This window comes from Erythrolamprus reginae, chromosome Z (genome assembly GCF_031021105.1).
Source record: "Erythrolamprus reginae isolate rEryReg1 chromosome Z, rEryReg1.hap1, whole genome shotgun sequence".
NCBI classification, from domain to species: domain Eukaryota; kingdom Metazoa; phylum Chordata; class Lepidosauria; order Squamata; family Dipsadidae; genus Erythrolamprus; species Erythrolamprus reginae.
Window position 1 is genome coordinate 35,028,312 of NC_091963.1, and position 18,379 is coordinate 35,046,690.

At 40.1% G+C, this 18,379-nt stretch overlaps 1 protein-coding gene across 1 annotated transcript in view; it reads right to left on the reverse strand.

Annotated features, from left to right (window-relative positions):
* The window catches only part of SLC25A13 (solute carrier family 25 member 13), a 151,685-nt gene that overhangs the window by 92,090 nt on the left and 41,216 nt on the right, over positions 1-18,379 (reverse strand). The window contains exon 4 of the mRNA XM_070729197.1: positions 13,877-13,992. Within this exon, the coding sequence (XP_070585298.1) occupies positions 13,877-13,992 (116 nt within the window). The remainder of the gene's footprint in view (positions 1-13,876; positions 13,993-18,379) is intronic.

An 18,379-nucleotide genomic window follows, 5' to 3' on the forward strand; every position in this document is an offset into this window, starting at 1 on the left:
CATTGCCAGCCTCCAAACTTGCATCGCTCCACCTTCTGCGCATGTGCGGCCATGGAACAAAGGGCGCGCATGCGCAGATGGTGTTTTTACTTCCGCATCCAGTATAACGCGGAAATCGGTTAGCGCGGGAGGTCTTGGAACATAACCCCCGCGCTAACCGAGGGATCACTGTATTAGTATCTATGATTATTTTCATTTTACAAGAAGAATAAATGAATATTTATATTTTAAAAGGGTAAAACCGCAACCATTGGGCAAATATTAAGGAGTCTGACATTTAACCAACATGACTCTAAGAGCGTTTTTCTTCAATTTATTCAGGATAACAGGTTTATTTGCAATTGAACAAATTCTGAGTTAAGGACCCCTCTGATGCTACTACTGTTATTTCTTCTTTCCCACCCTCTGCTGAGATAGGTCAAACTCATTCTAAAATTGCTGCTTAATAAACCGGCCTTTTCTTCTATACTATTGTCTTATGAAAGACAGTTATATTTCAGGTCAGTTAACAAGACAGTTTGAATTTACTTTCCAAGTATCTCAATCTTATCTTCTCTATAACCATTCTTGTCTTTCTCCTTTTTCTTTAAAAATAGGATGAAGCAAGCAATATTTTAGCCATCTGAACAAGCTGCATTCTGAATGAGCTCACTAACGGGAAGTGCTCCCGGTTATCTCTTTTTCAAAATTGGAGCCATTATACTCATTTGTGAAAATCCACATTTAGCCTTTCATAAAAAGTGGAATTTTGACCCATTGAACTGGAAGAGTTTCTGTGCTGTTCCACTGATCTTTGACAAGATAGCTTACAACAACAGAGAATACAATTTAGTGCCACTGTGAATTTTTATTCCACAGTTTAACTCTGACTGCTCACAAGTACAGATAGTAAATTTACTTTGGCTAACTTGTGCTTTATGGATTCTGAAGACTGCAACAAAATTGGAGATGAGAACAAAAAAAAAATTAAATGCTGAATTTACTGAAAGCAGTTATTATTACTTAGATAAGCCTCCAAGGACAATTAACCTGGACAATATGATGTCTTCCTTGGTTTTTTTAGAGTTAGGTTTGTGGGTTTGTATATATATTTCCAAATAAAGACAGGAATAAATATGTTAACAATTAATTAAAAATGAAACAATCATCTCCATTTCAGGTTATATGAGTATTAACCAATTTTGTTGTTAGTTCATTATTTGGTTACATCCAATAAACAGAACTTTACTAGACTAAATATTTACTCTTCTGACATGAACAGATTGGGAGATTCCATATACTAACTCTGTTCCTTTGACTCTCTAGACCATTGTGGGATTTTGCGCTGCAAGCAAAAGGAGGTAGGAAATCCCACGAAGGGTTTCCAGGGGTGGGGCTTTGACGTCACGGAGACTACTTCCTGGCTGGTCGAAACAGGGAGGAAGGAGTCACCGTGACATCAAAGTCCCGCCCCCGGAATCCCCTCGTGGGATTTCCCACCTCCTTTTGCTTGCAATGCTGCAAGCAAAAGGAGGTGGGAAATCCCAGGGGGGGATTCCCCTCTCTCCTCTCGGGCGGTGGCGTTTGGCGGTATTCGGCCGAATACCGAACCTGAACTTTGCATGAACTTCACGCCAAACCCGAACTTTACCTGAACTTTTTAAAAAAGTTTTTTTAAAAAGCGCTACTGCTGTTCGGGTTCAGGTTCAGGTAAAGTTCAGGTTTGGCGAACTCACCCGAACTTCACGGCAAAGTTCAGGTGAGTTCGCCGAACCCGAACTTCCTGAAGTTCACCCAACACTAATTATGATGGAAACCGCTATGTTGTTGTCACTAAGCCATGTGACATTATGATTATATCACTTAGTGATAAAAATCCTGGTCCCAATTACATCATAACCTTAGGATGACTGTACATTTGTAATTGTTTATTTAAAAGATAGCAACAATTATATTTGCTTCTTTATTTTATGAAATGTCCTATGAATTCAAACCCGCATTCTATTTTGCTTTATTACAAATGATTATTATAAAGTTGTTAACAGTAGCTTTTATGCTAATTATGTTACTCAGATTACCAAAATAAAGAAATATATTTCCTTGCTTCCATTTCATGCCCAAAAAGCATCAGAAATAAAACACTACTACTCAATTCATGCAATGATTGAAAAAAAGCTACAGGTTTCATTTGTCGTAGTCTCAATATATGGCAAAATGCATATCTATCAAGATTATTGCAAATTCCAAGAGTGAAAAGAATGTCATGTTGAAATGGAATATAGAGCTAAATCAAAATGGAATTTAGAGCTAAATATTTAACAAAACACCATATACAGAACATTCTTCCTTTTGTGAAATGGTTGTTATTATTTTAAAAGGTAAAAGACTGCTGAAGTCTATTTGTCACATACCTGTGATTTTGAAGATATTTCTAGCTGGCTTATTATTAGACCTCTCTGCGCATATGTATGAATATTCAAATAATGTCAACATGGCTTATTTTACAATCTTTTAAAATTAGAGCAAACCTTCAGATTTCAAGTTACTTTATCTGTAAAATCGGGGATGTGAAACAGAGAAAGAATGTCTGTATCAGTACTACAACTCTTGGAAGAAGGACATAAATTTTAAACCATTACTTCTAATATGTTTAAAGCCATAGATTGTTAAATCAGTTCTGTCCAATTACATGTAGCCCTTATATCAAAAGGCAAAGATTATTAAAAGAATAATTAGTCTTTATAATGTTGACATTTAAACCCATGCACCTAAACTTTTCTTTATTAAACCATGTCATAAAAGATATCAAAGTATTCTGCTTTTTTAAAAAAGGTATTAAAATTCTGCAATACCCCCCAAAGAGAAAATTGTTAAATCTCTTAAACCCCTGGACTTACATTATCAGTTTTTATATGCCTGTCAACACTTGGGGGAAAAGAAGCAGGTTTATTCTCTGTCTGAAATTTAAAAGCCAACTAAACTTTCTTCTACCTTCCCACTGAGATCTTTAACTCCAGGCAGGGAGGAACGTATCAGTTTAAAATGGGATACAAAAGGCCATGCAGTCTCTATTAGCTGCACATCAACACACACTATCATCTCCCATTTCATACGATTTATAGAAACAAGAACTAACTTCCCTTATTTTAAAAACTGCATTAACAGTTGGAGAGTCTCAGAGGGTGAGGAGAGTGAGGAGGCTGTATAGAAAAGCAATGACCCCTGGCTGCGCTTACTGATTTGTCCATAAACTGTTCCTTTGCTGTATTAGGGTTAGCAGGAAAGTTTTCTAAAATTGCACTAAAATTAAAATAGAATTACTAGGGTTTGCGTTAAGAGATATGGGGAAACTAGTTCTTCTCAGTTAAACAGCTATCTATGTTTTGGCTTCCATATGTTAAAACCCAGAATGTGGAAGCCAACATGTGCAGAGATGTACATACAAAGGAGTCCATATTTGAACAGATGTTTGGTATATAAAATGGCTGTTTTTTAAATTATTCTTAGGAGTTTGCACCAGTGTTCCCTCTAATTTTTTTGGGGGGTGGGCAGAAAAATATAGTGTCCGAGCGGCAGTCCCTTCGGGACTGGGCGGCACAGAAATAATAAATAAATAAATAAATAAATACTGTGTGTCTATAACAGTGAGCTCATAATAGGGCAACTCTATCAATATCAAAATGCCACTTAAATAGTTGAGATAGTTTCAAACTAGATTTTGATTTTCTTTCTCTCTTCCTTACTCCCATTCTTTTTCTTTCTCTTTTCCTTCCTCTCTTTTTTCTATCTGTTTCTCTCTCTTCCTCTCTTCCTCTCTCTCTCCTTCCCTCTCACTCTTTCCCTCTCGGCTTCTGGGCAGGTTTGGAAAACTCTGAGTTGATGATGATTTTTAAGTGAGCTATTGCTCACTGCTCAGCTTAGAGGGAACTATGGTTTGCACTCTTTGTGGCCTATTTCCAGCGATACAATGAAACTATAAAACTTCATTTAAAAAATTCTAAGGAACTGTTACTTTATGCTTATTTATTTACCTTTTTTAAAAAACTCTATTGCCTACACCAGGGGTAGGCAAATTTGACTCTTCTATGACTTGTGGACTGCAATTCCCAGAATTCCTGAGCCAATCATACTAGCTCAGGAATTCTGGGAGTTGAAGTCCACATGTAATAGAAGAGCCAACTTTGCCTACCCCTGGCCTACACTAAAGCAAGGCACCTTTGCTCTTTGGAGAAAAAATAAGTTTGGATCCTAACAGACCAAACAACATGGAGCATAGTAGATATATCGCCAGAGATTGAGTGATTATGTGATATCAAGTTAGCATTAACTCATAATCCTATATCTGTGATGGCGAACCTATGGTACCCGCGCCACAGGTGGCAAGCAGTGCCCTCTCTGTCGGCATGAGGCCTGTCACGCCAGTTCAGTTATGGCACACATGTGCATACACTTCCCACCGACCAGGTGATCATCGAATCTCTGCCGTGCATGGGGGGGGTAAGTGCATGCCTGGAGCTGTGCATGCATTATTTTGGAGGTTTGGGCACACTCGTTTGCGCGCACACACAAAATTTGGGCACTCAGTCCAGAAAAGATTAGCCATCACTGTCCTTTATAGATAGATTTCCTTCAGCATTATCTGCCTTATGATTCAAATTTTCAAAGAATAGGAAAATTGTTGCTGGAATTGATTCCCTTGTTGCTAGATGATGTTATGCCGGGCTATTGGCAATTAGCCCCCAGTGAATTCGGAATAAGTTTCAAACACACACAATCAAAAGTAATAAAGCAAGTTTATAAACAGTCTTGAAACACAAGCTCCGAGAGTAGTCAAATTACTCTCACCCGAAAGTCCTTGGATGCGGAAGCGTGCCAAAACAAAGGAGTAAATAAGACAGCTGTAAATCCACACAGCCACACACACCAAAAGTCCTCAAAAGTTCTTTAACCATTAAATATCCAAAGTTCACTAACATCCGTGAATACTACAAGCTCTCCACGCTGCAGCAATCTTCTTTCAATAAGTCTCTCTTTCCCAAACAGATAATGATGAAGTTACTGCTCACAGTCACTCATGCCCTCATCACCTCGAGATTCGACTACTGTAACGCTCTCTACATGGGGCTACCTTTGAAAAGTGTTCGGAAACTTCAGATCGTGCAGAATGCAGCTGTGAGAGCAATCATGGGCTTTCCCAAATATGCCCATGTCACACCAACACTCCAAAGTCTGCATTGGTTGCCGATCAGTTTACGGTCACAATTCAAAATGTTGGTTATGACCTATAAAGCCCTTTGTGGCATCGGACCAGAATATCTCCGGGACTGCCTTCTGCCGCACAAATCCCAGCGACCAGTTAGGTCCCACAGAGTTGGCCTTCTCTGGGTCCCGTCGACTAAACAATGTCGTCTGGCGGGACCTAGGGGAAGAGCCTTCTTTGTGGGGGCCCCAATCCTCTGGAACTAGCTCCCCCCAGAGATTAGGATTGCTCCCACCCTCCTTGCCTTTCGTAAATTTCTTAAAACCCACCTCTGCCGTCAGACATGGGGGAACTGAGATATCTCCCCCTCGCCTATATAATTTATGCATGGTATGTTTGTGTGTATGTTTGTTTTTAAATAAGGAGTTTTTTAGAGACTTTTTAATATTAGATTTGAGATATATTGTTTGTATTACTGTTGTGAGCCGCCCCGAGTCGGCGAAGAGGGGTGGCATATAAATCTAATAAATAAAAATAAATAAAATAAAATAAACACCTACAGACCACGCTTCCCAACGCCTGTATTTATCACAAACTCATTAACATAACTACTCCTTGAATAGGTGTGCTCACTTATCTTCTGAGACACCTGCGCAACTGTTCCCTTCATGCCACAAGCCTGCGCACATGGGCATCCACAAGTGGGTCCTCTTCTGATTCTGATGACTCACTAATTAGAGCACTGGCTGCACCCATCTCCCTGTCTATCTCCTCTCACCCACTGTCTGTCCCTGACTGTGAGCCAACTTCACTGTCCAATTCCGATGGCAACAAAACAGGTCTCAGATAAAATGAGGATTCCCATAAATCAACATCAAAATTCCCCGATGCAGGAGCTGGCCCAGAGCCAACCACAACAGATGGAGTCCAATGACTCCATCCACATTGTTATATCTTTTCCTCTTTCCTTTCACCTATACTAGCAACTCTTCAAAAGAGCCAATCTCCATATTATGTACTTCAAATATGATAATCTGTCAATCTATGATAGAATCAAGATCATATGAAATATTAGTACCATTTTATAATGCTTTTGTAATCCCACATTTCAAATATTGTATGATTTTGGTTGCCACAATATAAAAAAACATGTTGACACTCTAGAAAGAGTGCAGAGAAGAACAACAAAGATGATTTGGAGACTAGAGGCTAAAACATATGCAGGAAGAAGTTGCAGAATTTGCTTTGTCTAGTTTGATAAAAAGAAGGACTAGGAATGCCCTGATAGCAGTGCTTTAATCTATTGGGCTGCCACAAAGAAAAGGGTCTTATTCCATTCCCCAAAACACCTGAAAGAAGAAACAAAGCAATGGATGGAAACTAATTAAAGCAACATAGACAATTCCTGACAATTAGAACAAGTGACATGATTTGGCTCCAGAAGCAGTGGGTGTTCCAACACTGGAGATTTTTTAAAGAGATTGGACAATCATTTGTCGGAAACGGTATAGGACGTTGATGGCGAACCTATGGCACGTGTGCCATGGGTGGCATGCCAAGCCTTATCTGAGGACACCAAGGTGTTGCCATAAAGCCCTTCATGGCACCGGACCAGAATATCTCCGGGACCGCCTTCTGCAGCACGAATCCCAGCGACCGGTTAGGTCCCACAGAGTTGGCCTTCTAAGGGTCCCATTGACTAAACAATGTCATTTGGCGGGACCCAGGAGAAGAGCCTTCTCTGTGGCGGCTCTGGAACCAGCTCCCCCCAGATATCAGAGTTGCCCCCACCCTCCTTGCCTTTCGCAAGCTCCTTAAAACCCACCTCTGTCGTCAGGCATGGGGGAATTGAAAATTTTTTCTCCCTTCCCCCTAGGCTTATAGAATTTATACATGGTATGTTTGTTGGTATGATTGGTCTCTTAAATTGGGTTTTTTTAGATTACTTTTTAATATTAGACTTGTTACATTGTTTTTTGTTGTTGTTAGCCGCCCCGAGTCTTCGGAGAGGGGCGGCATACAAATCTAAATAAACTAAACTAAACTAAACTAATGTCAGTTGCAGCACACATACACGCACTGGCCAGCTGATTTTCAGCCTTCTTTTCAGCCGTTTCGCTCTCCCCAGGCTTGGGGATGGCAAAAAGCAGTCCAATGGACCAACATGGAATCTGGAGGCTTCAGTGAGGCATGGGGGAGAGGGTATTGCACCAAAGCCAAAAAAGGGTTCGCCATCATCGGTATAGGATTTCCTGCTGGAGCAGGAGGTTAGACAAGATCGACCAACATGGCATTTGCTGATCCACCAAGGATGCTGCCAGACATCTGAGGCCAGAAGAACGTTTATAGCAGAAGAAAAGCGAGCACTGTGCAAAACCAGAGCTGCAAATGCTGTGACAATAGTGCCCACACGTTTGCCCAACATGTGGCAGAACATTTTGTGCCCTTATAGGCTTTACAGCCATCTGCGGACGCATCACCTACACCTACATTAGATGTCAAGATCCTCTTCGAATATGATGGGCGAACATCATAGCATTCTCTAAAGTTCAAAAGTGTAAATACTTTTCTATTCTGGTTTTTCAAAGTTCCAACTGCTATAGAAGCAAGACTGCCATAGGGAAAACTACACCTCGTGTGATTCTGAACTTTCTAATCATAAAGATATGACATCTGAATTTTGTTCCCAGGCCCTTATTGCTATTTTGTCAAGTGCTAACGTGCAGTATATTTCCGGACTACTGTTGATACTAAATAATAAAAAAGTAGAAATTATACATCATTTCAATATATTTACTATAAGGTTAGATGCCTTGGCTACTTGACAGCATTTTAATCTTCTTTACATTCAATTTTAGCCCCATTTTTTAAAATTGTACCTTCATTTTAAATTATTTTCCTTTTTAGCTAGCTTCCTATAGCTGAAAGAATGAAAGAATGAAATAGCCCATGTCAAGATTATGCAGAGACTGATCCTGGCAGTCCTAGGGATCAATGTTGACTAGAAGACATATGCACATATGCAAACTTAAATTTTTATTTATTATTTGTTTATCAGTACAAAAATGAAGTAGTTCAGTCAGCAAAACAGATCATAAACTCCCCATGGACAAGTTCCAAGACAAGATAAAATAGAAGAAAAAAGCCAACCAATTTCCATAATATGGATTTTCAAGAACACCAATTAACCACCCTGGATGAACTATATATATATATAGACCATGGGCAGCAACTTTTCCAAGTCAATCAGTATTAACGGAAGCCCTTAATCCTGGATAATTTAGCAGAACCTTTGTCAGGATTTTTGTTTTATTTGGAGCACAGAATGAAAGGGGAAGGGAGAGGAAGGGAGAGAGCTGGGGGGAGGGGAGGAGGGTATTGCCTTTTGTGGCTTATAAATTTAGACAGAAATAATTCTACGATCTTCTGGGCGAGCCAGGCTCAGTGGGCGAGCCAGGCTCAGTGACGGAAGGCAGCCGCTTTCGCGTTTGTCTTCGGGACTCATTGGAAAGCGGCGCGGCTGTTTTAAAACGTCGCCGCCGGCATGGGCGGCTTCCTAGCAGCCCCCCAAACCTGGGTTGGGGGTCCGGGGGGGTGCTGGCAAGCCGCCCATGCCGGCGGCGACGTTTTAAAACAGGAACCCCAATCTTCGGCTCCTCGCTAGCGCTGCGGGAGTAAAAACACCATCTGCGCATGCGCAGATGGTGTTTTTACTTCCGCAGCGCTACTTCGCGAAAACCCGCTCGTTGCGGGGGGTCCTGGAACGGAACCCTCGCAATGATCGGGGGATCACTGTATACATTACAATCTAAAAAGTTTTATGTATTTATTTACTATTGTCTGAATAGAAAATATGAACTTATGCTATATTTTCTAATATACATTCTTAAAATATTTACATACTCCTTATCTAAATTTCTAGAACATGTAGGAGCAAAGGAGCAAAAGACAATATAATTACAATAATAATTATTTGAATTAAATAATATTGTTTTTAAAAAGATCAGAAGAAAACATTTAAAAAGATGCACAAATATAAAAAACTGGATTACTTCTAAAAAGTTTACGTTCGAGAAGATCAACTATTTGAAACAATTTTGAGTTACTGAAAGAATATAGGTTCTCTAATGCTAAACTAATATTTTTTATTTTATGTAGTTATTTATCAAATTTATATGACTGACCATGACTGGCTCTTGAAGTCATAAAATAAAACTATTAATTAAACATTATAAAACTACTAGGAACATATGAAGATAAGCAAGACAGGATCGTGAAAGGGTTAAAATCAAAATATTACATATGATGCAGCCAACAGTTCTCTGCTACCAGGGGACCCCAAGCCTGACAGGGGGAGGGACACACACAATTGAAGGCTTTTTAAAGGCCTTAAGGGTTGGGGCTAATTTCATCTCAGAGGATATTATGTTCCAAAGGGCAGTACATACAATTAAGATACTTTTTGATGTTACATTTTGGTCCAGATACATCAGCAGTATTAATAACTCTTTAATTACTATCAACATAGAAATTATTTTAGCTTATCCGAAATTTTTAAAAGTACTCTAAGAATATTGCTAAGGCGAATATCAGTTATTTGCATGAATTTTGAAATATCCTGTACTGACAAAACCATGGAAATTGATCTTAAAGAATATTACTATATTTCTCATGATTCTGAAATAAGGTTAATTCTACACAAGATTTTCTGGATGTTTATTGGGGATTTACAAGAGTGCTGTAAATATGTTACAGTATTTGTTTTTTTATGCTAAAAGTATAAAATGATACCGAGGACACATATGAGCTTTCTCTAACATGGGCAAATTTTAGTTTAATTAAATTTATTAATATAATGTTAGGGAAGTAGTAACAGATATGTGAATGTAGTTTTGAAATTAGATAAAGCTATGGAGAATTTTGAATTTATATTAAGCATGATGAATAGCAAAATACTACTCTTAAAATGGAAAGACTAAACCACTGCTGTTTTGCAAATCTTAAATTTATGACAAGCGTGGCTTGAATGAAATGGAAAAACTGACAAATGTACTCCTCAACTTATGACAATTGAGCCCAAAATTTCTGTTGCAAAGTGAGGCAGTTGTTAAATGAATTTTGCCCCATTTAACGAACTTTACTGGCACAGCTGTTAAGTGAATCACTTCAGTTATTAAATTAATGACAAGGTTTTAATTGAATCTGGCTTCCCCACTGACTTTGCTTGTCAGAAGGTCACAAAAGAAAACCACATGATCCAGGACACTGCAACCATCATAAATATGAGCCAGTTGCCAATCTTCTGAATTTTGATCAGGTGACCATGAAGATGCTCAGTGGTCATAAGTGTGGAAAATGGTCATAAATCACTTTTCCCAGTCTCACTGTAACTTTGAATGGTCACTAAACAAACTGTTGTTACTTTAGGTAGGATTACTTGTACAGTGATCCCCCGCTCGTTGCGAGGGTTCCGTTCCAGGAGCCCCCGCAACGAGCGGGTTTTCGCGAAGTAGCGATGCGGAAGTAAAAACACCATCTGCGCATGTGCAGATGCTGTTTTTACTCCCACAGCGCTAGCGAGGAGCCGAAGATTGGGGGCGGCGCGGCTGTTTGCCGCCGGCATGGGGGGCTTCCTAGCAGCCCCCCAAACCCGGGTTGGGGGTCCGGGGGGCGCTGTCTCTCGGCGCTTTCGAGCTGAGTCCGGGAGCGATTTCGCTCCCGGACTCAGCTCGAAAGCGCCGAGAGACAGCGTGGACAGGCCCGTTCCTTGGCGCTGTCTCTCGGCGCTTTCGAGCTGAGTCCGGGAGCGAACTCGCTCCCGGACTCAGCTCGAAAGCGCCGAGAGACAGCGTGGACAGGCCCGTTCCTTGGCGCTGTCTCTCGGCGCTTTCGAGCTGAGTCCGGGAGCGAACTCGCTCCCGGACTCAGCTCGAAAGGGCCGAGAGACAGCGTGGACAGGCCCGTTCCTTGGCGCTGTCTCTCGGCGCTTTCGAGCTGAGTCCGGGAGCGAACTCGCTCCCGGACTCAGCTCGAAAGCGCCGAGAGACAGCGTGGACAGGCCCGTTCCTTGGCGCTGTCTCTCGGTGCTTTCGAGCTGAGTCCGGGAGCGAACTCGCTCCCGGACTCAGCTCGAAAGGGCCGAGAGACAGCGTGGACAGGCCCGTTCCTTGGCGCTGTCTCTCGGCGCTTTCGAGCTGAGTCCGGGAGCGAACTCGCTCCCGGACTCAGCTCGAAAGCGCCGAGAGACAGCGTGGACAGGCCCGTTCCTTGGCGCTGTCTCTCGGCGCTTTCGAGCTGAGTCCGGGAGCGAACTCGCTCCCGGACTCAGCTCGAAAGCGCCGAGAGACAGCGTGGACAGGCCCGTTCCTTGGCGCTGTCTCTCGGCGCTTTCGAGCTGAGTCCGGGAGCGAACTCGCTCCCGGACTCAGCTCGAAAGCGCCGAGAGACAGCGTGGACAGGCCCGTTCCTTGGCGCTGTCTCTCGGCGCTTTCGAGCTGAGTCCGGGAGCGAACTCGCTCCCGGACTCAGCTCGAAAGCGCCGAGAGACAGCGTGGACAGGCCCGTTCCTTGGCGCTGTCTCTCGGCGCTTTCGAGCTGAGTCCGGGAGCGAACTCGCTCCCGGACTCAGCTCGAAAGCGCCGAGAGACAGCGTGGACAGGCCCGTTCCTTGGCGCTGTCTCTCGGCGCTTTCGAGCTGAGTCCGGGAGCGAATTCGCTTCAGGACTCAGCTCGAAAGCGGCGAGAATGAACGGCGTGGGCGGGCGAAGGGCGGGCGGCAGCGAGGAGTTTGCGTGGGCGGTGGGGAAACTCCTCGCTGACGCCAGCAAGAGGGGGAAGACCCAGGAAAGCCACCCAGCAGCTGATCTCCCGGTTGCCATCTACGCATGCGTGCCCATAGAAAAAACGCACACATGCGTAGATGGTATTTTGACTTCCGGGTTGAAAAATTGCGAAGTACCCTGTTCGCAATGGTTGGGGACGCAATAAACGGGGGATCACTGTAATACCATGTAATCAGAGAAAAATACTATTTAAAATAGCATTTTAAAACATTTAAAAGTAATGATACATAAATATATTGTATTTTTATTTCTTTTTAAATCTATATACCAAGTTATAGGATATTTTGATCCCATTATATGGAAAGGCATTCAAAAAATATGAAGAAATAGGATTCTGTTTAGCAGCAGCTTCCAAACTTTTGATGTCCAGGGACCGGTTCCATGGTGAAAGGTTTTTCTGCACCCAGGGGGGTGGAGGGGTTGGGGGAGGGTGGTTTCATGCTGCCTGCATACCATGGATGGGGCTTTGCTTGTTTGCATGATCTGGTTGCTGGCATGCCACAGACCAGGGGTTGGGAAACCCTGCTGTACAGTGTGCTAACTTTCCACCAGAATTCTAGTAAAAAAAATCTTAGATTGAAACTGGAAAAGTTTCAGAAACTGAGTTTAAAAATTAGTTTGATTCCAATAGGATAGAACAATTGGGATCTTGCTTTATATTTAATAATATACTGTATGTATGTTTACTGTATCTATATCATATACCTTATTTCCCCCCAAATAAGATACCCCCTGATAATAAGCTCAATTGGGCTTTTGAATACATTTATTTATTTATTTATTATTTAGATTTGTATGCCGCCCCTCTCCACAGACTCGGGGCGGCTCACAACAAGACATAACACTTCATAACAAATCCAAATAACTTTAAAATATTTAAAAAAGAACCCCATTTTTCTAACAAACACACACACAAACATACCATGCATAAATTGTACATGCCCGGGGGAGGTGTTTCAGTTTCCCCATGCCTGACGACAAAGGTGGGTTTTAAGGAGTTTACGGAAGGCAGGGAGAGTAGGGGCATTTCTAATCTCTGGAGGGAGTTGGTTCCAGAGAGTTGGGGCTGCCACAGAGAAGGCTCTTCTCCTGGGGCCCGCCAACCGACATTGTTTAGTTGACAGGACCCGGAGAAGGCCCACATGATAAGCCCAAGTGCTTGTTTCAGGGTTCAAAAAATATAAGACAGAGGCTTATTTTGGGGAAAACACAATATCGCTATCTATCTCTCCCTCTATCTCTCCCTCTACCTACCTACCTATCTACTAACCTACCTACTTACCTATCTACCTAGTGACTCAATGTAATATCATTATTAACACAATGGATTAAAACATGGAGATTCCAAACTTCTAATTCACTTTCAACTATTGATGTACACTACATAGCTTTGAGGTAGCCACTCTCTTTCACCCTAACCCACCTCACTAGGCTTTTTGGGTAAGGAAAATAGGAGAAAGAATATAACATATTCTGTCCAAAACTAAGGGGCAAAGCTGTATGTGATTCAAATAAACAATGCATTTTAAACACATTTGAACTCTCGAGTCCCTGTTGCTCTCTGTGATTGGGTTAGATTACATGTAATATCAACTAGGTAACATCACTCTAAGAAGCCAAGCTCAGAGAATATCAAGAACTTCACAATTCAACCCTGAACTACAGATATTATTTTTTATTGAAATTTAAACCTTATTAACAGCTTCAGTTTCTTAAATAAATACAAATTAAGCAACAAGATTCCAGTTAAGGAATAAAAGCTAAAAATATCCTAGCTTTTCTTCAATGATATTTATTAAAAAATTCATATCAAGTAAAAGATAAAAAGAGGGAAACAAGTAAAAACAAGTCTTACCAAAAGTAATTTCTCCTTTGCCAGTTTTGTCAAAAAGCTGAAATGCCACCATAAACAATGCATCTGGAGCACAGAGGACAGATTCAAACGCTACAAATTCTTGAAAGGATATCAACCTACAGAAGAAAATGTTATTAAAAATGTAGTCCCTTGTTTGTAGAATATTGCAACAGAACATCCATTACACCTGTCTTTCCCATCTTTGCTATCAAACATATAGAAACTGCAGCTCCCAAAATTAATATTTCCAGTTTCAAAAGATATACAGTGTTTTTAGAAATAACAGCAGCAATTTAGAAGTGTTAATGTTTTCCTTTCTTTTCACTTTGCCATAGCGGAGATCAATCTTTTTCTTGTAAATCAAAAAGGAATACAGATTCATACAAATACTTTTGTGCTTATTTATAAGTACTGATTCATATCTGGATATTTAAATATAATGCAAATCTTTGATTTATGTGCTGACCAGATCATAGTTCCCTCTAAGCTGAGCAGTGAGCAATCGCTCACTTAAAAATCATCATCAACTCAGAGTTTTCCAAACCTGCCCAGAAGCCGAGAGGGAAAGAGTGAGAGGGAAGGAGAGAGAGAGGAAGAGAGAGAAACAGATAGAAAAAAGAGAGGAAGGAAAAGAGAAAGAAAAAGAATGGGAGTAAGGAAGAGAGAAAGAAAATTAAAATCTAGTTTGAAACTAGCTCAACTATTTAAGTGGCATTTTGATATTGATAGAGTTGCCCTATTATGAGCTCACTGTTATAGACACACAGTACAGTATTTTATTTTGAAATTCTCTGAGGCAAAACAGGGTGGGTTTTTGATTTATTTGTTTGTTTATTTGTTTATTATTTCTGTGCCGCCCAGTCCCGAAGGGACTGCCGCTCAGACACTATACTTTTCCGCCCCCCCCCCAAAAAAAAATTAGAGGGAACACTGGACCAGATGCTATTTGCTTATAAGCATTGTTAAATCTATAATTCTCCCTACTCCGTCATATAAAAAGCAAATAGAATGCATGTACATCCAACTGTATAGCAATACAGTATCTCTTTTGCAGCTAAGTGGTTAAATGAAATATTACATGATCATAATTTGTGATTCTGACCAGCTGGCTTTTCCAATGATTCTGCTTTTTGAAAGCTGATGTGAAGTACACAATTGGCGATTGACAATGGCATTCTGAAAAAGTCACAATACCTGCCAGTGGTGAAGCATCCAAACTTCAAACACGTGACCACAGCGACATTGTCAAAGTTGTAAGTTCAAGGACCTATTATTAAATTACTTTTTCAATGCCATTGTAATTTTAAATGGATGTTAAATGGGACAATTGTCAAGCAAGAACTACATTTATGTCTATGTTGAATTTTCTGTCAAAACTATTGACAGAACTTAATTATGACTGAAATGACACCTTTTTTGGACACCTAATTAAACATTGCAAGTTTGAGGAAATGAATATTTTCCCAATCTAACCTTATTAGGTAAAGAACATAATTATAATTTAGTTTCATTGTGGAGCCATATTTTCTCCACGAAATTCCACCAACATATGTCCCTCAGATTTCTATAAAGTGTTTATTAAAAGACAGACAGGACAGTAAATATTGAAATTAGGTTAGGTTATTAGAAAACTTGCAGAGTAATCACAAGAGCCACTTTGGTGTAGCAGTTAAGAAATCCATCTAGTTCTGCTATAGGCAAGTGACTTGTGCCATTCTCTCTCAATCCTTGGAAATATGCAATGCAAAACTACTTCCAAACTCTGGCCAGGAAGCTGCAGGGATATATCCAGATAGCCTCCAGAAGTGAACATGATTCAAAGACCCAAAATACACACACACACAAAATTATACTTCATTAAAAATATTTTGCAAGTGAAAAAAGTTGGGCTATTATATTACTATTAAATAGTAAAGTATGAAGATTCAATTTAGTATTTATTTATTTTATAATATAAAATTTATTAGTCAATAAAATTTATCCTCAATTGTAAATGATTAAGTTTACTTGTTTTTAGCAACTTTTCCACATTTCCATTACAATGTGGCAGTTCCCCAAATCAATTTATATGGAAGTACAGGTAGACTTTGACTTACAATCTTTCATTTAGAAAGCTACAACAGCACTGAAAAATAATTTTCATAGTGGAAGCACCATATGAACAAAATTCAGGTACTTGGCAATTGATTCATATTTACAGTGTCCCGTGGTCAGCTTTTGTGATCCTCTGACAAGCAAAGTCAATAGGGGAGCCAGATTCATTTTACAACTAAGTTACTAAGTTTAAAAACTGCAGTGATTCACTTAACTACTGTAGCAAGAAAGTTTCTAAAATGGCTCAAAAATCACTTCACAACCTCCTTGCTTAGAAACAGAAATTTTGGACTAGATTGTGGTAATAAGTCGAGGACTACCTGTAACCATCCAACTTTAGGTAAAGGTTTCCCTGTCCCATCATGTGGCCATCTCCGTTTCTTGGCTGAGGGAGCTAGAGTTGTCCAAAGACATTTTCCATGGTCATGTGGTCGGTATGGGTATACGGCAAAGGCACGCAGAATGCTGTTACTTTCCACCAAAGCGGTACCTATTAATTTGCTCACATTTGCATTCTTTAGAACTTCTAAGTGGGCAGGAATCAGGGTCTTGAAGCCAGGTTGTCAAACTTTCCAACTAATAACCTTGGCATCTTTAACTGCTGAGCACCGCACCCTCATCCCATTGCACAGAATTCGGGTCTCAAACCTGGATTTCTCAGCTTTCCAACTAACAAGCTTAAGGTCTTAACTGCTGAGCTATCACGTTCTCTTTCATCCAACATCAAGATACATAAAATTAATTAAAACCGGTTAGAATTGACTAAAAATTGTATAGTGCCCTATGGCAACATGTATTTTATCATTTTTCCATTAGCTGCTTTCAAATGAAAAGATTAAAAAAAATATTTGTCATACTTGTATATCCTACAAATATTTGAAACAATTACAAACAACCTAAAAGCTTAGATAGAATATCATTATAGGAACTAAAATATAGTCATTGTAACATCATAAAAATAACCAAAGTGAGCATCTTACCATTTAACAAAATCCTCAAAGTAATTCATTATTCAAGAGTTTCCAAAATACCAGGATGGACTACTTATCTCATTAAACATATAGGCTGCCTTTCTTCGGGAATTGTAGGCAATTTACATCCCTTCATTTAATCCTCAAAAGATCCCTGCCAAGTTAGGTTGACCGTTACCAAATAAATAAAAACGGACTTGAAGTATAATCTTTCTAGTCCTAGTCCAAAGCCTTAATCTGGTAGGTCTCAAACTTTGCAGTACTATAATCCCTAAAATGATAAGTGATCTTTTCTGTGACTCCATCTCACAAATAAAAATCGTGATTTTATGGGTAGGCAGACAAGACCATGCCATGTTCAATCATTTTAATCTTTCAATTTCAACCTTTATTGTCAACGCACAACATATGTACAATGAAATTGGCTGAGCCTTGCCTCCACTCATGCACCCCTCTCAACATAAATACATATCAATAACTTACAGTAAAAGAAAGAAATTACTAACTCAATAAATCATACTAACAACACACAATCTTCTATACCAGCGGTCTCCAAACTACGGCCCGCGGGCCGGATGCGGCCCGCTGAGGTCTTTTAACCGGCCCGCAGCAGCACACGAGATTTTACCGATCGATATAATAAGAGGGAGAAATAGAGAGGGAGAGAGAAATGAAGAGGAGAGATAGAAAGGGAGAGAGAGAAAGGGAGAAATAGAGAGGGGGGGAAGGAGAGAAAGTGTGAGAGATACAAAGAGGGAGAGTTAGAAAGAGAGTGAGTGAGAGAAAGAGAGAAGAGAGAGAAAGAGGGAGAGATAGAGAGGGAGAAAGAAAGGAAGAGGGAGAGATGGAAAGAGAGAGAGAGAGAGAAAGAGAAAAATGAGAAATGATGGAGGGAAAGAACGAGGGAAAGGAAAATGAAACAAATGAGAGAAAAGGAAGAGGGAAGAGAGAAGTGGAGAGGAAGGAGGGAGGGAAGGAAGGAAGGAAGGAGAAATGGAGTTTGTTGATTTAAGTTTAAATTTACTTGTTAATAAAGAAGTATAAATTACTTCATTACTTAATTATTAATTACTTAATTACTTATTACTTTATTTTAAATATTGTATTTGTTCCCATTTTGTTTTTTACTTTAAATAAGGTATGTGCAGTGTGCATAGGGATTTATTCACAGGTTTTTTTTATAGTCCGGCCCTCCCACTGTCTGAGGGACAGTGAACTTGCCCCCTATGTAAAAAGTTTGGGGACCCCTCTCTATACATATATGTGCATAACATTACATTATAATATATTGCATCAATATAACAAGGCTATCATACTACATGCTTATGATGTTACGTTGCATTCAGGAGTCTGGTACCATGGATAAAAACAGCCTGTTCATACGATTTTATGTTCTGGGTTTCTTAAAATTTGTCACATGACAAATTATACAGGTTAT